The sequence below is a fragment of the Oncorhynchus mykiss genome, chromosome 14 (genome assembly GCF_013265735.2).
Source record: "Oncorhynchus mykiss isolate Arlee chromosome 14, USDA_OmykA_1.1, whole genome shotgun sequence".
In the NCBI taxonomy this organism is placed as follows: domain Eukaryota; kingdom Metazoa; phylum Chordata; class Actinopteri; order Salmoniformes; family Salmonidae; genus Oncorhynchus; species Oncorhynchus mykiss.
Window position 1 is genome coordinate 17,805,513 of NC_048578.1, and position 22,109 is coordinate 17,827,621.

The 22,109-nt window shown below is 41.0% G+C and overlaps 1 protein-coding gene across 4 annotated transcripts in view; it reads left to right on the forward strand.

Moving 5' to 3' along the window:
• glrbb (glycine receptor, beta b) overlaps window positions 1-21,683 on the forward strand; it is a 55,785-nt gene extending 34,102 nt beyond the window's left edge. For 3 of the 4 annotated variants that reach the window (XM_036943055.1, XM_021561408.2, XM_021561407.2), the window contains 8 exons: window positions 620-726; window positions 2,137-2,204; window positions 5,235-5,461; window positions 7,397-7,479; window positions 8,116-8,256; window positions 13,621-13,773; window positions 16,310-16,605; window positions 20,084-21,683. In XM_036943055.1, coding sequence (XP_036798950.1) covers window positions 620-726; window positions 2,137-2,204; window positions 5,235-5,461; window positions 7,397-7,479; window positions 8,116-8,256; window positions 13,621-13,773; window positions 16,310-16,605; window positions 20,084-20,377 — 1,369 coding nt within the window. In that variant the 3' untranslated portion in view covers window positions 20,378-21,683. Of the gene's footprint in view, window positions 1-619; window positions 727-2,136; window positions 2,205-5,234; window positions 5,462-7,396; window positions 7,480-8,115; window positions 8,257-13,620; window positions 13,774-15,303; window positions 15,384-16,309; window positions 16,606-20,083 lie in introns of those variants that run through there. The other variant, XM_036943056.1, reaches the window with a different exon arrangement.
• Window positions 21,684-22,109: the final 426 nt, after the last annotated feature.

A 22,109-nucleotide genomic window follows, 5' to 3' on the forward strand; every position in this document is an offset into this window, starting at 1 on the left:
CCCTCTTTCCTCTGCCAAGTCCTGCTCCCTCCATCCATCTCTCCTCAGGTCAATGTTATTTCAGCAAATCAGTTTCAGAAAGCAGAAGATGTTCCTTGAATGTTGAAAATTCTTCTAAGGTCACAACTGATGTGAATCTTTCACAAATACACTAAGAACCTTTGCTTGTTGACAGAAATGCAAATGATTTTCACACTACGTTCCAAGAATGTCATGCTAGGGTTGCAGGAAACATTATGCAAATGTAATTTTCAGCAACATTGTGGATGTTGCCATTTACAGTAGCTGCTGACATTAAAGCAACCTATAGAGCCATAAACTACAGATTCCTTGAATTCTTGAGGAATTTATTTTATTTTTCACTCTGCTATGAGAACCAAGAACACTTCCCATAATCTTGTGAACATTTAACTCTAATTTTGCAGACATTCCAGGAATGCTCTGAGACCCCAAGCATCGTTTGCTGGGGAGGTCCTATTACCGAAGTTACTTGAATCACCAACTGGTGGTTCTCAGGTTATGGAAACACAAAGATATACTTCCGTCTGCACAGTTAATCCAGGAGAATTTGACCTGCTACGTAATGTGGTTTAGAGTCTTTTTTCTTTCTTCTTTGCAGACAGCTGACACCTGAGGATCTCGCACGGGTCCCTGAGAATTCAACCAGTAACATCTTGAACAGATTACTGATCACATATGATCCTCGAATCAGGCCCAACTTCAAAGGTTAGCCTGCTTTCTCTCTCTCTCTCTCTCTCTCTCTCTCTCTCTCTCTCTCTCTCTCTCTCTTTCACTCTCTTTCTCTCAATTCAATTCAATGGGCTTTATTGGCATGGAAACATACGTTTACATTGTCAAAGCAAGTGAAATGGATAAACAAAAGTGAAAGAAACAATAAAAAGTGAACAGTAAATATTACACTCACACAAGTTCCAAAATAATAAAGACATTTCAAATGTCATATTATGTCTATATACAGTGTTGCAACGATGTGCAAATAGTTCAAGTAAAAAAGGGAAAATAAATACATATAAATATGGGTTGTATTTACAATGGTGTTTGTTCTTCACTGGTTGCCCTTTTCTTCTGGCAACAGGTCACAAATCTTGCTGCTGTTTTGGCACACTGTGGTATTTCACCCAATAGATATGAAATTTTATCAAAATTGGATGTGTTTTCGAATTCTTTGTGAGTCTGTGTAATCTGAGGGAAATATGTATCTCTAATAAGGTCATACATTTGGCAGGAGGTCTCTCTCTCACTTGCCCTCTCTCTCTCTCTCACTTGCCCTCTCCCCCTCTCTCTCTTTCTCTCTCTCTCTATCTCTCTCTCCCTCCCTCTTTCTTTCTTTATTTCCCTCTTTCTTTCACTCTCTCTCTCTCCCTCCCCTCCTCTCTCTCTTTCTCTTACTCTTTCTCCATTTTACTCTATCATCCAAGTTTCCATGTTGAGGAAGCTACGTTAAAGGCAGTTATTGGAGAAGATCTTTACAGTAATTCACAATTTGATTGAACTCAACACCTTGTCAAAATAACCAACACTCCCAGGCTTTTAAGATGTTTTGTGCCCCAATAGAAACCCCAGCTAATGATGTAATGGGTCCAGGGTGGTCTTCTTTAGACCATCGCAGACCCATCCTCATTCCCTGGCCTTGGCTCTGTATGCATCTCCCAGACTTCGACTGTTTGATGTGGTTCGTGCCATGTGAATTCCCTCTATGACTGCCTGGTTATTCTTCCCACTGGGCCCACATCTGGTGTTCATATCAAGGCCAGACGAAAGCTAGATCTTGACATCCATTAAAGTCAGCGCTCTAATCTCAGAAATTAGATATGAAGCTGTTTCTCGGGCATTCCTTTGCCGTTTTGTGTGACGGGAGATTTTTTACTGTGTTTTCTGAATTCCAACTTCATTGGGTATAGTTACAGCTTATAGGCTGATATTCTGAAATGCATTTTGAATTGTAACGTTTACATCAAGTAGACTTTCCTCATGAAGCTTATGAATATGAGATGCTAGCTAAGATTGTATTGAAACGTAGGTTAAGCCTGTTCAGTTCAGTAAGATTGTGAATGAGAGGTCCTCATGCTTCCTGTTTTCAGCTGCTGCTGTTCTAACCTTGTTTTGTTTTTTTAGGCATTCCTGTGGAGGACAAAGTGAACATATTTATAAACAGCTTTGGGTCAATCCAGGAGACCACTATGGTAAGACTTCCTCACTGTGTGATAGAAGTTCCCTGTTTACCCTCCCCAATTCCTGACCTTAACCATGGAGGGTAAAACAACTGACCTTAGGTCATCATCTAGGTGCATCTTTAACCTACTCAGACCCTCCATGGTTCAATTACATCTGATCAACATAGAATTTTTATCAATCACTATATAATAGTACATTATTAATAAGCATAGGGGATTGGGGAAGATGTATTGTAAGCAGACTACAGTGCGTCAGATGATTTAACGGTGAATCATTATTAAGACAAAGGCTTTCATGCCTCATTTATCTGATGGCTTCATCGCTGAAAGAACTGTGTTTCCGAATGCTAATAAATGTAGATTAAACTCAGGACGAGATGATTTGACCCTGACTCACTTTGAGAGACATTAAAGAGAACGCTGTTTAAACTTCCTAATAACCTACCTAATGTTGTCTTTTCATTCCACATATGGGAGGAGTAGAATAGTTAACAATCTGTTCAGTTAGCGACTCAGGCCCTATGCAGGCTAATGGATTTGCGAGAGAGCGTTACTGTAGATGGATTTGGAATGCAAATAGACCTGCTGCACTGTAGATACTGTGGATACAGGAATGGCAAGTATGTCGGTGGGTGGATGGAGACAGACAGACAGCCAGTGTCTGTTAACCCATGGGTGTTGTTATCCAGCTATGTATCACTTGGGGCCTCGGAGCTTTATGTTAGCTCTGTTTTGCTGAGGCAGGTGTGTATGTCTTCTCCAGAGTCAACTCCTGTTCCAGTGTCTTTGCACTTCATGGGGAGTGACACCAATAACAAAGCTTATATCCTGTATCCTGGAATGTCTTGGGTTTCCACCTAAAATACTTCCCTTGGCCAGAGATCAGTGGCGTGTGTCTGCGGTCTACCGGTGCACTTAATGCCAACAGTGGGGAATTTCACACCGGGGACGATTAAGGTGATGATATGCGTCACAGGAAAACGATAACAGTCAAAACCCAAGAGTTAGCGGTGAGACAGACAGACAGGCGCTCATCTTTCCCATTTTCCACTTAGCTATATCCCAGCATGAACAAGAGAGAGTTTAAGTGAGAAGGGGTGAAAGACAGATGAAGAGAGAGCTGGTTACCTCTAGTTCTCCATTTATCACTCGACGGGGCTTCTGATCTTTTGAAATACTGTTCTGTCATTTACACCTCAGCTAAATGCTCTAATCTGCTGCACGCCCACCTTAGTTAACACATCCATTTTCACTTTGTGAGGCACAGTCGCCTGGAGAGAATGACTAATATGATGTTGCAGCGGGCAATAAATCCCCACCATGTTTCATAAGGCCTCTCCGTCTTGAGCTTCCCTCTTTCATGACACTTGGTGGATGTGTTAAATCTTTGCCAAATTCACAGCGGCAGATGGGTGGTTGATACGCGGCCGCAGAGAATACATTTAATCTTTTGATATTTACAAAAATCACGGTGTGAAATTTGGAACGCAACAGAGGTTGGTTGAGTTTCTGTCAGGGTACAGTCAAAGATAGGCCTGTTAAACGTTATGGTCAGTCGTTAAGGCCATGATACAGCGGAACAACTATTGGACATTTTGTTTCTGAATTTATATTATGAATGAAGATGGTCATTGTCATTAAACTGATCACAATTTTAACAAGGCAACACCCCGTGCACACACGCACAGTTGGTGTGTTTGGGGATTATTTGACAGGTAATTCGTCTTCACGAAATTAACTAATAGCCCCCCCTACACCTGCTCTCCAACAGAATTTTGAAGTACACCAAAACTCAATGGTACATAAAACGTCACTGAGTGACATGTTCTCTTAAACAACATGGTCTAAGCTCTTAAAGAAGCTCTTAATGAGGCTTCTGCATAATTCCGTGTAACCCCTTGAACCTTTGCAACACCCTTAAACAGTTCCTTTAATGTCAATATTTCCTTGATTGATTTGAATCAAAATACAACCAGACCTTCTCTGCGTATCTGCAGAACCTAAGCCTTGTTTACACTGCAGGTCTAAATGCACAAATCAGTTTTGTTTTTCAAATCCATTTTGGGATACTGACTGTCCAAACAGCAAGTTAGAAGTGACCAAATCAGATTTGTGTGTGTTCAGACTGCAGTTCTTTGCTGTCATGGCTACACTAGTTGTCACAGCAATGACGGGTTTGTGCGCAGTGTTGTAGGTTGATTGGTGGTGCTGTCCTGCTTCCTCTCACTCAGAAGTTATGTAGCAACCTAATGTGACTGACAACAATGCCTGCCAGAAAAGTCTCCCAGTTGCTTTGAACTTTAAAAAGAACACTTAAAGCCTCAAAGGATAAGATGATCCAACTTTCAAAACAAGTCATTTTTGGCTAGCCACAAGAGTCACCTAGCTAGCTAGGTAGCTGTTTACTTTCTAGCACATTAACTCATTTGTTTGTGTTCTTGTCAAACTACCACATGTTCTTGTCAAGCTGTTATTAAGAGTAGCTAGCAAGCAACAAGATATGCCAAATAACAGTCTAAAACCCACTTGAGGGCAAATAAATATGATTTGACTGTTCAGACACAAGTCACATGGCCAGGAATCAGATTTGTATCTAATTTCAAACTACCTAAGAAGACTTCAGACACTTTTGATCAAACTGGTTTGTTTATAATTAGTGGGTAGAGTTCGTGGGAAGAAGTCAGCCATTTTGTAAGCCATCTGGATTCCCTGTTAACAGTGCCAGTTGTCTAATGATTGATAGTAACCACACAGTTTTATTACATGTAACTCCATAAAGTCAGGTTTGCTTGTCAACCATTTATCAGAGCACGTCTGCCTACTTTGTGCCTACAATTATTGATATTTGAGCCTTGACATTAGCATAAACCTTAGCATTAGCTCATCCATGGTTAGCATAGCCGTGGGACTGTGTTTCTCTATTTAGCTTCCATTTTGTAAAACTAGAGCCTTCACGAAAGGATTCATCTCCATTAGTGACAATAACTGCAGGACTATGGTTTTGTCGTGCTTTTGTGTTCCCGACTGTGAACATAACAGGATTACAGAGTGAACATCTTTCTGAGGCAGCGATGGAATGATCCCAGACTCAGGCTACCTCGGGACTTTAAGTCTGACTCACTCACCGTTGATCCCAAGATGTTCAAATGCCTGTGGAAGCCTGATTTGTTCTTCGCTAACGAGAAGAGTGCCAACTTCCATGACGTCACCCAGGAGAACATTCTCCTCTTCATCTTCCGCAACGGTGACGTCCTCATCAGCATGAGGTGAGTGTTGGCGTACTGTAATATATATTTACTGATTTATTTTCCTATACAGGTGATGCCGTTAAGATTTGAAAAATATATTTTAGCAGATCCAGATAAACATGTGTATTGCTAATCATTGTATGGCGTATGGTCAATTATTCTTCTTTGTCTAATGAATGTGTGTATTATCACGGTATAGCTATCTGAACATACATGTGTCTTTACAATTGTAGAGTGGTTGCTCTCCTTTAAGCCAGCTTTGGAGACAGCCATTTCCTCACAGTTACAGTAAACTGGGTCCTAACAACCTAATTAGATTCATATGAGGTATAATCAAGTCCATACCTTCATTGTTCATTCAGAGTGCTTTAACATTGTTATCTGATGGCTCACAGAAATTGCTGCACTATTTTGAAACTAAAGCATTTTTATTCTCTTAGATTTACTGGCACTGCCATGCACTAACAAATTAAACATAGCTTTTTATGATTTTGGAACTCAGACCACAGCAGCTAGAGTACAATATACCTCAGAAAATAATTTGTGACCAATGCTGATGATTTAAAAAAAAAATTATAATAATCTATTTGATTGGTTGAAAATATGGTACTTTTATGTTAATGTTCACTCGGGTAAACTTTGTTGAAGATACATTGACTATACAGCTATGTAGATGAACAAGATATACTGTATATATTTTAGTACTATATTAATACACAACATCCACAAGGAATCATGTCATGACATCATTTGTGTTTGTGTATCCGGTGCACACAGAAATCTCTCTGTAATACTTTAATGCTGCTTTAGGGACTTAGAGTAATCAGAGATTTGGAGATGCGATACATCTGTTGAGCCTTTTTACTGATCTGGAATGCCAATATTCTATGTCATTAGTGAGAGTAATGTCCACAGGATGACAACGCTAAAAACCTATGACAGCCTGTATTTTCCCACAATGCCCCACTCCACTCCACCCAGCCCAAAGATTAGCACATTAATAAGACTTTCCTCCCACTAATACTGTCCAATGTTTATCTTCCCAGTCAGTTTTCTCCCTCTACTTACTGCATCTGGAGCCTCAGCATTAGTCTTGTCCTTATAAGCTGTGTGACAAGGTGGCACTAGCTGCTGTAAGAACTATAGTATAGAGAAAGGAGAATGTTTAGTCCTCTTACACTCCCAAGTACTGAAGCTCGGCTACTCGCCTGCTCAGCTGCTTACTCCTGATCCCATATTGGATACCCTATGTGTATTTTTATGTCACTCGGGGCTAAAAGCTATGAGTCACTCCCCAAGTTTACTGTGTTGTTGTGGTGGTGTACTCTATGTACTGTTTATACATGATGGGGAAAGCTGTCAAAATACTAAAAATAGTACTCCTCTAAAATCTCAACCAAAACCCAAAGCTTTCATGTGCAAATGGACTGCTGGGAATAACATATGCAACTCTGCACAATACAGGTGTTGCTCACATTAAGAATGTATTTCCGGAGCCGAGGAAGCATCTTTTTCAATCATTCAGCAGTCGCCATTGTCTCTTAAATGATATAGCTTTGCGGTATTGATGAACAGATTTGGGAGGAAACGTTTTTAGATGAAAGTCTGAATCCCCAGCAGCTCTGTAATTCTCTTTCTACAGCCGTCTAGCTCACAGCTCATACTTAAACTCAAGGACACAGACATTTCTAATATATTTTACAGTCAATTTGACCAGTTTAGCCTACTTTTCACTAGAAGGAAGCATTTTATTGCAGTAGGTCACAATGAATTCAACCTCAATCAGATAGATCTCAATTGATGGGTTTTTAAAAACATTCATCATTTCTAATTATGTCCACAGGCATAGGGTAGAATTGGCTGAAGAGCAACGTGACATGAAACAAATCATCAATAGCATTAATGATGAAATCGTTGCAACGAACAATCATTGAGGGTTCTGCATTTTGCCAGGTTGTCTGTCACTCTATCCTGTCCTTTGGACCTGACCCTGTTCCCCATGGATACGCAGCGCTGTAAGATGCAGCTGGAGAGCTGTGAGTAACTGATAATGGCTCAGTTTTACATTACCATATATGGTATCTGTTAAAGAGAGAGAGCTATAGTTATTTCTGAATTCATGTAAATTATGTTTTTCAGTTACAGACCAATTGGTTTCATTTATATCCAGGTTGTTTTATTATGCATTGTTGGAACTGTCTGTTACGTGTTGTGATGTCTTTCCTGTTGTCTCTTTCCTGTCTCGTTTTATTTATTTATTTAGCGCTGCCCTTGCCCTTCACCACTTCCCAGGCCGTCATCGTAAATAAGAATTTATTCTTAACTGACTTGCCTAAACAAATAAAATACATGTAATCACGCTAGCAAATGTATAGGACATGTAAATCAGTCTTTATTTAATGTTTGTTAGGGAAGGATTACAAGTAATTAAAGATGACTACTGGAAAATCATATTATTAGCAGAGTGTGATTACTATTAATATAAAAATGGACTTCAAACAACATTGAGATATAGTGTAATCATGTCAGGATGGAGATTCATACACACTATTAACTGTTGTTGACGACGACGATGTGTGTTTGTGTGTTTGTGCGTGCGTGCCTGTGGATGCTTTCACGTGTGTGTGGATGTGTTTGTGTGTGTGTGTGTGCCCGTCTCTCTGTGTCTACAGTTGGCTATACGACGGATGACCTGCAGTTTATGTGGCAGTCAGGAGACCCTGTCCAGATGGAGGAGATCGCCCTGCCCCAGTTTGATATCAAACAGGAGGACATAGAGTATGGAAACTGCACCAAATTCTATGCAGGGACAGGTAAGCTCCCCATAGGCATGACATACAAGTATTCTGTTTTCCTTTGAGTAAAAACTACTGCTAGGAATTGCCAGGTATTTCACAATATGATATTATCACAATACTGATACGATCTGTATTGTTATTCAGTACAGTGATTGTATTGCTATTCCATTGCTCACCATATGTGTGCTGCAGAGGGACAAGACAGAGCCATGACTCATGGATATAAAATAGGATGGCAGGTAGTCTAGTGGTTAGAGTATTGGGCCAGTAACCTAAAGGTTGCTGGTTCAAATATCTGAGCCGACACAATGAAAAATCTGTTCATGTGCCCTTGAGCAGGTCACTTAACCTTAATTTGCTCCAGGAGTTCCATAGTACTATGGCTGACCCTGTAAAACAACACATTTCACTGCCCCTACAGTTGAAGTCGGAAGTTTACATACATCTTAGCCAAATACATTTAAACTCAGTTTTTCACAGTTCCTGACATTTAATCCTAGTAAAAATTCCCTATTTTAGGTCAGTTAGGATCACCACAATACTTTAAGAATGTGAAATGTCAGAGTAATAGAGAGAATGATTTATTTCAGCTTATATTTCTTTCATCACATTCCCAGTGGGTCAGAAGTTTACATACACTCAATTAGTATTTGGTAGCATTGCCTTAAAATTGTTCAACTTGGGTCAAACATTTAGGGTAGCCGTCCACAAGCTTCCCACAATAAGTTGGGTGAATTTTGACCCATTCATCCTGGCAGAGCTGGTGTAATTGAGTCAGGTTTGTAGGCCTCCTTGCTTGCACACGCTTTTTCAGTTCTGCCCACAAATTTTCTATGGGATTGAGGTCAGGGCTTTGTGATGGCCACTCCAATACCTTGACTTTGTTGTCCTTAAGCCATTTTGCCACAACTTTGGAAGTATGGTAGGGGTTTATCCATTATCCATTTGGAAGACCCATTTGCGACCAAGCTTTAACTTCCTGACTTATGTCTTGAGGTGTTGCTTCAATATATCCACATAAATTTCCTTCCTCTTGATGCCATCTATTTTATGAAGTACATCAGTCCCTCCTTGCGCAAAGCACCCCACAACATGATGCTGCCACCCCCGTGCTTCACAGTTGGGATGGTGTTCTTCAGCTTGCAAGCCTCCCCCTTTTTCCTCCTAACATAACGATGGTCAATTTGGCCAAACAGTTCTATTTTTGTTACATCAGACCAGAGGACATTTCTCCTAAAACTACAATCTTTGTCTCCATGTGCAGTTACAAACCGTAGTCTTGCTTTTTTATGGAGTTTTTGGAGCAGTGGCTTCTTCCTTGCTGTGTGGCCTTTCAGGTTATGTCAATATAGGACTCGTTTTACTGTGGATACACATACTTTTGTACCTGATTCCTCCAGCATCTTCACAAGCTCCTTTGCTGTTTTTCTGGGATTGATTTGCCCTTTTCGCACCAAAGTACATTAATCTCTAGGATGTCTCCTTTCTGAGCAGTATGACGGCTGCTTGGTCCCATGGTGTTTATACTTGTATACTATTGTTTGTACAGATTAATGTGGTACCTTCAGGCGTTTGGAAATTGCTTCCAAGGATGAACCAGACTTGTGGAGGTCTACAATTCTTGTGGAGGTCTACAATGATTCAAATTATGTTAATTAGCCTATCAGAAGCTTCTAAAGCCATGACATAATTTTCTGGAATTTTCCAAGCTGTTTAAAGGCACAGTCAACTTAGTGTATGTAAACTTCTGACCCACTGGAATTGTGATACAGTGAATTATAAGTGAAATAATCTGTCTGTAAACAATTGTTGGAAAAATTACTTGTGTCATGCACAAAGTAGATGTCCTAACTCACTTGCCAAAACTATAGTTTGTTAACAAGACATTTGTGGAGTGGTTGAAAAACTAGTTTTAATGACTTCAAACTCAGTGTATGTAAACTTCCAACTTCAACTGTATCTGGTGTATATGACAATAAAAACAAGTATTTATTTTCTATACTTTAAACAAATTGGCTCCCTATTTAAAAAGAAGATGGGAAACAAGCTATGAAGGAAAAATACTGGAGTTTTGGTACTGTTACTGCCAACTAGTGTGAAATAATATTGCGATATTGTCAAAAATAATATCCCGATATGTAACTGCATTGATTTTTCCCCTATCACTAGTGAAAACTGTGCTACCTACAGGTATAAGGCATTATTACTTGTCATAAGCATGTACACATGGGTTTGCAAATCAATTGTACGTAACATGCCCATAATACAGTCATGCTGGGTGTATTGCACTATAAGCCTATACGGCTAGACATAAAAACGACCTATGTTTTACTCATTATTTGTTCAAGAATATGCAATGAAACCATATTGGACTGCTCTATTTTACTCAAGCCAGACTCTCTCTTGCATTTGGCATTTGGCAAGGCAATAATTATTGATAAAAAAAAAAAAAGAAATTAGCACAGTGAGAAATCCTTTGTACCAATGAACTTCCAGTCTCCTGATTAAGCTTCGCCATTAACTGGAGCGTCACAGACTTTAATAAGCTTGGCTTAACAATGTAAAGCTCTGGCTTTTCCATTTCATCCATTCATTAATTATTCCTTGTAAATTGAAATGCTTACGTGGCTCGATACCAACGCTAAGATATCATTTTCTCATAAACTTCAAAGACTCCAAAGGCCTCAAAATAAACCGGTGTTCTATTTTACTTTTCAAAGTTGTATTTGCATGTGTTACATACAATAGTTTTTCATACTATCTCTGTAAGTTCTTCATTAATAAGAACTGTAGCACATGTGGCTATGTAGCTAATCTATCTAACTAGCTTTGGCCAAAACTTAAAATGGTGTCTCTTACACTACTCCTGCATTGCACATTGAAGAAACACACAGTAGTCTACATTGGTTGCCCTCATGCTCAATATAGCCTGGAGATATTAAAACTTTGATAGGTCATGCTTCGCTAAAGCACCTTAAAATCCCAGGCCTTTTCCTCACCTGTCAGTGTGAGTAGCTAAATGTTAACTCTAAAAACAAAGCAACAAGTGTCACTGGAGGTTAGCATAGCACCGTTAGCTCTCAGTTCGAACACGACCCCTGCACACTCACACAGGGGAGCAACACAGCTGGAAGCAAGGCAACCTTTAATGGGGTTGTTGTGACAACCAAGCAAGACACAAAGATCATTCTATGACACAGTTCCCCCCCACCCCTACGGCATGGCACACACATACGCACGCACACACACACACAGAGGTGTGTAAACATTGCCTCATTATTTAACTAGGCAAGTCTATTAAGAACCAATTTGAATTTACAATGACAGCCTAGGAACAGTGGGTGTGAACTGCCTTGTTCAAGGGCAGAACAACAGATTTTTACCTTGTCAGCTCAGGGATTCAATCGAGCAACCTTTCGGTTACTGGCCCAACGCTCTAACCACTAGGTTACCTGCCACCCTTATGCTAACCCTAAACCCCTACATGGTCTCAAAGCCTGGTTTAACAAGCAAGGATATGCATATTCTTGGTACCATTTGAAAGAAAACACTTTGAAGTTTGTGGAAATGTGAAATTAATTTAAGAGAATATAACACATTCGATCGGGTAAAAGATAATAGTACCATCATCTTTGAAATGCAAGAGAAAGGCCATAATGTATTATTCCAGCCCAGGCGCAATTCAGTGTATGTGCAAAGTTTACACGGATCCAATGAACCATTGCATATCTGTTCAAAATGTTGTATCAAGACTGCCCAAATGTGCCTAATTGGTTTATTAATAAATGTTTCAAGTTCCTAATTGTGTACTCTCCTCAAACAATGTAATGGTATTATTTCACTGTAAACGCTACTGTAAATTGGACAGTACAGTTAGATTAACAAGAATTTTAGCTTTCTGCCCATATCAGATATGTCTATGTCCTGGGATTTTTTTGTTTGTTACTTACAGCCTCATGCTAATCACATTAGTCTACGTTAGCTCTACTGTTCCGCGGGGTACACCGATCCCGTAGAGGTTAGAACGGCAACATTCTCTGTATGCCCCATTGCAAAATGTGCAGAATTGCAGAGAAATTACTTTAAAACATAAAATGTTTCTCATTGGAGCCATGAGGGGCTCCGTTAAAATAATTTGCTCCCAGGAACATCTCTACAAGGTCCACCAAAAGGAATGGCAGGGCCTCACTACAGGGTCCACCAAGAGCAGCGTTTCCCAAACTAAGGGTTGCATGATTTTTTTTTTATCCAATTGAAAAAGTAAACATTGACCATTTATTGCATCACTTTTTTTACATGGTGGGGTCATGAAAAATGTTTGATATCAAAATGGGGTCAGGGGCCAAAAACAACAAGTTTGGGAACACCTGACCGAGAGGCTTGGCAGGGGCATCGCTACAGGGTCTACTTAAGGGAAAGGTAGGTGCAGGTGCTAGGAAACAGGGTGTGAAAACACAAGAGAGACATGTTTAAAGAGTCAATGCAACCTTTTATTAATCTCAATATAAAATCATTTCAGGGTAACAATTAAGGTCCTTACTGTGATTGTTTTCAATTAAAATGGTTAAAAAATAAACAAGCAAAGAGCAATTTCTCAAACAAGATTTTGTTTTTTATTGATGTCAGCAGGCAGGGCAAAACTCCATCCCACCAAAACAGGCTGAAATTTCAGGCAGTTTTTTCATACAGATCTTTTGAAACACATGAAAATCACGTTTTTGACTGCACTGGGCCTTTAATATAGTTACTCCAAAGCAGATAACGAGGGAAAGAAACAGTGAAACAGCAGTCTGTCTGGGACGTGAGATATCATGGTTATTCATAAAGGCAATTAAACAGTAGATCATTATCAGAGAGAGAGAGAGAGAGAAAGAGAGAGAGAGAGAGAGAGAGAGAGAGGGGGGAAGCTGACAAAATTGAATACGCCACGGGCTGCCCCTCCCCTCTTCTGTTCTGCTTCTGAAAGAATAATCCAAGAGGAAATAGCCCCCGGTGTTAGACGAGTTTGAGAACATGCACATTTATCCAGGAATATAGGGTATCTTGATGATGATGCACTCTCTTTCTGCTTGTCCTGAGTCAAACTCTTGGAAAATACTTGTTGTTCATTCTTTCATTCTTTCGTTCATTCTTTCACTCACAGACCGATAGTCATCACAACAGTCATTTAGTGTTCATATTATTGTCTTCCCAAATTCATTTTATATTACTTTGTTATGAACGCTTGACCCTACCGGTAGCTTGAAAAACTTTGTACACTTTAGTTTGTGAATTTACATATTATACTCATCCTAGACCAGGGAGTGTCAACCCTCACCTTACTGGTTGTGCAGGCTTTTGTTCCAGCCTTGCTCTATAACACTATCTTTACTCCTCTAGGCTACTACACGTGTGTGGAGGTGATATTCACCCTGAGGAGGCAGGTGGGCTTCTACATGATGGGTGTCTATGCCCCCACACTGCTCATTGTGGTCCTCTCCTGGCTCTCCTTCTGGATCAACCCTGATGCCAGCGCTGCCAGGGTCCCTCTGGGTATGAACTTTAATCCCTACTCTAACCTCTAACCACTAACCCCTATCCTAACCACTAACCCTTATCCTAACCACTAACCCCTATCCTAACCACTAACCCCTATCCTAACCACTAACCCCTATCCTAACCACTAACCCGTATCCTAACCACTGACCCCTAACCCCTATCCTAACCACTAACCCGTATCCTAACCACTGACCACTAACCCCTATCCTAACCACTAACCCTTATCCTAACCACTAACCCCTATCCTAACCACTAACCCCTATCCTAACCACTAACCCCTATCCTAACCACTAACCCGTATCCTAACCACTGACCCCTAACCCCTATCCTAACCACTAACCCGTATCCTAACCACTGACCACTAACCCCTATCCTAACCACTAACCCTTATCCTAACCACTAACCCCTATCCTAACCACTAACCCCTATCCTAACCACTAACCCCTATCCTAACCACTAACCCTTATCCTAACCACTAACCCTTATCCTAACCACTAACCCCTATCCTAACCACTAACCCCTATCCTAACCACTAACCCCTATCCTAACCACTAACCCGTATCCTAACCACTGACCCCTAACCCCTATCCTAACCACTGACTGAACCATAACCCGTATCCTAACCACTGACCCCTAACCCCTATTCTAACCACTGACTGACCCATAACCCGTATCCTAACCACTGACCCCTAACCCCTATTCTAACCACTGACCCCTAACCCCTGTCCTAAACACTGATCCCTAACCCCTATCCTAACCACTGACCAATAACACCTAACCACTTACTGTTAGCTCATATCCTAAATACTGACCCCTAACCCCTATCCTAACCACGTACCCTTAACTTCTATCCTAACCCCTAACCCCTATCCTAACCCCATGTCACTGTGTCTGACTGTAGGTACTCTCCCATGTCACTGTGTCTGACTGTAGCTAGTCTCCCATGTCACTGTGTCTGACTGTAGCTAGTCTCCCATGTCACTGTGGTGTTGTCTGAATTTAGCCTAAAAAATAAAAATGGAATAATCCTACGTTTCGTTATTCTTTTGCTTTACTAATTGAAATAATAGTGAAATGTAGCGTGATTCAATTCGAATTTTGAGGCTGGTCTGACTTATTGAGGCATCAAATGCAGCCTAATATAGCCATCCATTTGACATCACTGCATGATGACATGAGAGTGGTTTACTGTTTTTCATATACTCTAGTATCCCATTTTACTGTTTCACTGTCTGCCTGAGGGAGTGCAATGTGAATAGCAATGGAACCATCTATTGTCATTCCACTGTCTCCCCTACATGATACATAATATATCATGAAACAATTTATGTTGAATGAGTAACTCGCCTAGTCCATCATCAACAAGCCTGCACGAGTGGGAAATGGCAACTTCTCACCGTGTGATGTCACTTCATCCATTCTGATGGGTCTGAGAGAGCTGTGTGGATAAGAGGACCATACATTGTTACTCCCCCACTCCCACCACTTCCGTCACTACCTCCTCCTCCTCTGTTTCCCCTCCAGCTGTTAGTCACTTTCCTCCCATCCCTCCATCTCCTCTGGAGGGCCACCTCATGACACCTCAGTAAATGGGATCAGCACAGGTCAGTCATCTCCTGTGTGTGTCCATTCATTCACCTCTGTGTGTGGGTGAGTGTGTGTGTGCGTGTGTGTTGGCGTACATGTGATTAGATGTGTGGAGTACTTCCGTATACACTTCCTACTATGTCTGTCGTGTTGGACTCATTTTGTTCCCACAATACAGCGTCCCATCGGGGCCAAGCGTCAGCAAACAAAGCATTATGCTGTTTCAACAGAGCCAACACCTTCCCTGTGTTATGTAAAATAGGCCAGCTTGCATGCTGGGATGAAAAGGATTTCAGAGCTCGGTGAACTCCGATGGGGTTAGGTAATCATCCGAAATAAGGACCACACGCTTTTATTTCGAGATATTTCTGCAGTCACTTATATAACGGCCTAGATTAATTGTCCAATCAGAGAGCCAAAACAATAGAAAATATCTCTTTATTATTGGTGGCGCTGTGAACCCACTTCATCACTAGAATTAGGAAGGTAGAAAGGTAAAGGAAGGTTCATGGGTTTATAATTGGGATCTTAGTACTGTATATCCTGGGATATGGGTTTGAATGTGAGTGTTTTATAACCACTGCCTAGTCCAGGTGATTCATATATCCATTACTCTGTACTGTACATCAGGGGCATTCAATTCCAACTGTTGAGGGCTGCTGTGTCTTCTCCCTGCTATTTACCACTCACCTGGTTTAAATCAAAGACTAGACCTCTGATTTAAAGGCAAGGATGAAAACTAGCAAATACTGCGACCCTCAAGGTCTGAAGTTGAATCTCCTTGTCTGCTGTGCATTCTGTGTTGAGCATTAGAGAGTCGAGTCCAAATGCTAATTTGAGCTCCTTTGACACATCTAGAAGTATCCCCAACACTAAGCTCTGCTCTCCTTCCCTGGATGTTTAGTTGACAAGGTCACCTCTTCCCTCCCTGTTAACCTCCCAGGGATCCTCTCGGTGCTCTCCCTGTCTTCTGAGTGCACGTCTCTGGCGTCAGAGCTGCCCAAGGTTTCCTACGTGAAGGCCATCGACATCTGGCTGATCGCCTGCCTACTGTTTGGCTTCGCCTCCCTGGTGGAGTACGCCGTGGTGCAGGTGATGCTCAACAGCCCCAAGCGCATCGAGGCCGAGAAGGCCAAGATGGCATCCAAGGTGAAGGCAGAGGGTAAGGAGAAGGCGGCAGGCAAGAACAACACGGTCAATGGTACCAGCGAGACGCCCTGTCATGTCAGCACACTGCAGGTGGGTGAAGGAAAGGTGGGGAGGGGATGGGTGTTTGTGGGGAATGGGGTGGGTGGGGTGTTGCTTGTGTACGTGAGTTCACTTTCTGTAATTAGAAATAGGATGAAGTATCTAGACACTGATTTAAGTCAGGATGTAGTTGTCTCCAGACACTGATCTAAGTCAGGATGAAGTTGTCTCCAGACACTGATCTAAGTCAGGATGTAGCTGTCTCCAGGCACTGATTTAAGTCAGGATGAAGTTGATGTTTTCACTCACAAGACTCCCAGTTACACAACAAATGTTCCTTTTGTTCCATAAAGATTATTTTTATATCCAAAATACCTCCGTTTGTTTGTTGCGTTATGTTCAGAAATCCACAGGAAAGAGCGGTCACGACAACGCAGATGAAAATTCCAAATAGTTTCCATAATGTCCACAGAAACGTCAAACGTTTTTTATAATCAATCCTCGGGTTGTTTTTAAAATATATAATCGATAATATATCAACCGCAAATGTCTTTCACAGTAGGAGAGGGAAAAGCAATACCTATCCAAAGTCTGTAGCGCGAGCAAAACTCATGTGACCACTTGAAGCGACGTTATCGTTCTGGCTCATTTTTCTAAATAAAAGCCTGAAACTATGTCTGAAGACTGTTGACACCTTGAGGAGCGATAGGAAAAGGAATCTGGTTCATATCCCTTTAAATCCAGCAAAGGGAGGCTATGGAACATGGAGTTTTCAAAATAGAAGCCACTTCCTGTTGATTTTCCTCAGGGTTTCGCCTGCAATATCAGTTCTGTTATACTCACAGATAATATTTTGACAGTTTTGGAAACTTTAGAGTGTTTTCTATCCAATACTAAAAATAATATGCACATATTAGCAACTGAGACTGAGGAGCTGGCCGTTTACAATGGGCACCTTTTCATCCAAGCTACTCAATACTGCCCCTGCAGCCTTAAAAAGTTAAGTCAGGATGAAGTTGTCTCCAGACACTGATCTAAGTCAGGATGAAGTTGTCTCCAGACACTGATCTAAGTCAGGATGAGGTTGTCTCCAGACACTCAAATCAAATCAAATGTATTTATATAGCCCTTCGTACATCAGCTGATATCTCAAAGTGCTGTACAGAAACCCAGCCTAAAACCCCAAACAGCAAGCAATGCAGGTGTAGAAGCACGGTGGCTAGGAAAAACTCCCTAGAAAGGCCAAAACCTAGGAAGAAACCTAGAGAGGAACCAGGCTATGTGGGGTGGCCAGTCCTCTTCTGGCTGTGCCAGGTGGAGATTATAACAGAACATGGCCAAGATGTTCAAATGTTCATAAATGACCAGCATGGTCGAATAATAATAAGGCATAACAGTTGAAACTGGAGCAGCAGCACGGCCAGGTGGACTGGGGACAGCAAGGAGTCATCATGTCAGGTAGTCCTGGGGCATGGTCCTAGGGCTCAGGTCAGTTGAAACTGGAGCACTGATCTAAGTCAGGATGAAGTTGTCTCCAGACACTGATCTAGGTCAGGATGAAGTTGTCTCCAGACAGTGATCTAAGTCAGGATGAAGTTGTCTCCAGACACTGATTTAAGTCAGGATGTAGTTGTCTCCAGACACTGATCTAAGTCAGGATGTAGTTGTCTCCAGACACTGATCTAAGTCGGGATGTAGTTGTTTTCAGACACTGATCTAAGTCAGGATGAAGTTGTTTCCAGACACTGATCTAAGTCGGGATGTAGTTGTTTCCAGACACTGATCTAAGTCAGGATGAAGTTGTCTCCAGACACTGATCTAAGTCAGGATGTAGTTGTTTCCAGACACTGATCTAAGTCAGGATGAAGTTGGATCAGTGTCTGGAGACAAGTCCGGATGAAGTTGTCACTAATGGATACAGACGCTTGCGTGTGTGCAAGTTTGCGTGCATGTGTGTGTGTACTCGTGTGTGCGCGTGTGCTATCCTCACACTTAGTTGAATGACGAATGGTTAACCTTGTCCCTAGGCATGATTAGAGTGAAGTTAGCAATCTAAATGCTAAATAGATTGGACGATCCAATCATTCATAAATGCTAACATCTTCTGCACTCTTGCCTGGCACGGATAAAGATTGACACTCAGGTACAGATTTCGCTTCTGAAATGTTGTTTTAATTATACACTTCATTGAAATTACTTGACATTGTAATGTATGTTAGTCAAGACTTCGAGAATATTGCACTCGTCCGCAGAGATCAAATATGTTTTCGTATCAAATGTAAATTAAATGAACATCGATTTAATGAGATTAATGGTTAGAGTGGAAAAACTAGCAACTATATGATTAGTTTCTCAATTGCCCTGTAGCCCTTGAGGGAAGTTGATGAGAAAGATCGATGTTTTTAGAAGCTTCCAGGTTAAGTCCTGAGCTTACAGACTAGTACTAACACACCTGAAGTAGGCATTCTAGAGTTAAGTCAACAAGTTACTATATCATCTATATCATCATCTATACACAGATGATTTTGTATTTAGCAATCTATGGTAACAGCATGTCAATTCACCAAAGAAAACACAAGAGAAGACTTCCAGATTACATCTCCAAAACAGCAACATTAGGGATATTTTGCCACTGTCTATGGGTGCCATCAAAAGACAATGCATAAGATAATTGTGTATCTGTTGCATTGTCATCTCATTCAGAAAGAAACTGCCAGACACCACACCAATGCAAAACACCACTGCATGGTCAAAATGGCACCCTTTTATATGCCAATATATATGGACACCAGTAATGATCAAACCAGCATCACTCAAAGTGTCTCTCTCCAGTAAGATCCTATAGAGAGGAATGCAGCTGATCTATCGCCCTGACGTTTGAAGCGTGACACCTTATGCGCTATCTCCATAGGGAACGCACAACACAGCCAATGTCTACAGAAGGTAGGCATGTTAGCACCATCCTACCCTCCAACCACACTAGAACCATAGAATGTAGCTGACTGAAACTACACCAAACGGTCCTGAAAGGGTGGGCAAAGCACAGTCATAAATTAACTAATGTCAGAATGTCACACAAATGAAGGCATTACTTGATTGGAATGAAGACATTTCTCTCTGGCTCTGGCCACTACTGCTCAGCGTTGGTGGTTGGCAGTAAGGGAGGAGGATGACATGGGATGTGAATAGAGCTCTAGCTGACTCCTAGTTCATGGGCTGCCGAGATGTATGATGCCATTAGCTGAGAGAAAGTCAGAGAGCTGGAGAGTGACTGGATGGGAATGTTTGGAGTAGTGGGACTAATGCAATGTTTTCAATGGCTCCCATCACTACCTCACCACCAATGCCATTGTTCACTTGAGCAAGGCACTTGACCCCTAACCTGCTCAAGGCGCACAGCTTTTTTCCTGACCCTGTGCTCTCCCCAGCCTTCTGTGATTGTGTGTGTGTGGTGTGATTGTGGGGTGGGTACTCTGATATTACTCTTTCCCATCAACAAAGTTATGTTTACCACCTTTCCCTTTTCCAGGGGGCAGAGACCCGGTGCAAAAAGGTGTGCACCTCCAAATCGGACCTGCGCACCAACGACTTCAGCATTGTTGGCTCACTGCCGCGGGACTTTGAGCTCTCGAACTTTGACTGCTACGGGAAGCCCATTACCTTGCCCCACGGCCTGAGCAAAAGCCAGGCCAAGGCCAAGAAACCGCCGCCGCCCAAGCCCATCATCCCCTCAGCTGCCAAGCGGGTCGACCTCTATGCCCGAGCCCTCTTCCCCTTCTCCTTCCTCTTCTTCAACGTCATCTATTGGTCCGTGTACTTGTGATCAGGGATGGAATTGAAGGGTTTTGGGCCAGCTTGGCTAGTAGACCACATCTTTGCTTGTGATCATCTCGTATTTTGATCCATTCTTCCTTAACTTTTCAAGTTATTGATTTGTTGATCTGTTTATATTAATCTATATATTATTAACTATCATTATTGGCACTAGAACAATTATATCATCCATGAATTCATTATTATTGGCACTAGGAAGAGCGAACATCCATCATAGGTGTAATTTGTGAGATGAATGATATAAATGATTTGACAATTTGAAAATCAATAAAGAATAAAAAATATTAAGAATTTATGGAAAAAGAATACTGTTGTAGTACTTAGTTCAAAGAAATCATAAGACACCGTACAAATAATTGTAAATTGGTCTCCATGTTTGAGCTAGCAGGGTTTTAACGCAGACAGTCCCAGAATTTCAGAACGCATTCTGATATGTTAAAGAAATTGCATTGTGAAACCCAAACGTATTATGTCGAAGTCTCTCAAACGCTCTAGAGAACCGCACCAGGGTACCGCATTTCAAATTTGAAAACAACCCTAAAAATAGATTAAAGAAAGAATTAATAAAAAATATTAGTGTACATAGCCAGGTGCTTTTTGTCGCTAAGAGCAGGAACTTGCTCGCAAGATTGATAAGATGGCATCGGCACAAAGTTTACAATTGCATGTTAAAAATTGCTTATATGAATATAAATGCAGTATATTATATCTATGAATGTTTATTAAAGCTACAATATGTAATTTTTTGGGCGACCTGACCAAGTTCACGTAGAAAAGTGAGTTAAAGATCTGTAATTCTCATTGAAAGCAAGTCTAAGAAGTGGAAGATGTGCGCTATTTCTATGCTTCCCGTTCTTAAATTTATTTTTTGTGTCTATTTGGTTTTGTACACCAGCTTCAAACAGCTGAAAATGCTATATTTTGGGATTTTGAAAATATATTTCACAGCAGTTTGGATGGTACAATGATTCACTACACAATGCATTGCTTGTTTTGTCACATAAACTAAAATGAGGCGAACTCTAATATTAAATACTAAATATTACCTTTAATATTATGGTATTATTTTCTCTCTCCAAGACTACAGTTGATATATAAAAAACTGTGTCGTTGTTCAGTTGGTTATATGACATTGCCACTACGAGAATTGTACCTTTTGACAATCTCTCACATATCACTCACTACATGTTCAGCACCATATTTCATGTGCAAATGGGTTAACAAACTGACCATGTATATGTGATTTGCAAGTTTACAATTTACAAACTAAATAAATGTTTATATGACTCACTCAACGATGTATATGTGATATTATTTGTTGTTGTCTAAATCTGTCTGTCTCTACACACATTTATCACAGATTTACCACAATGACTAAAGAATGTGAGATTAAACAAAAGTTATGTACCCATTGCTCATTAAAATAAACTCAAGGATTTTGCCAGATATCATAAAAATAAACCCCTTCCCCTAAATTATTCACATGGTATCAAAAGGTTAACTTTTCCTCGTAAAAACAGTCACATTTGTGATAGATCATAGTGGCCCTCTTGAAATGTGGTGTGATGTGTCAGATCTGGAGCATAGTGGCCCTCTTGAAATGTGGTGTGATGGGTCAGATCTGGAGCATAGTGGCCCTCTTGAAGAGTGGTGTGATGGGTCAGATCTGGAGCATAGTGGCCCTCTTGAAGAGTGGTGTGATGGGTCAGATCTGGAGCATA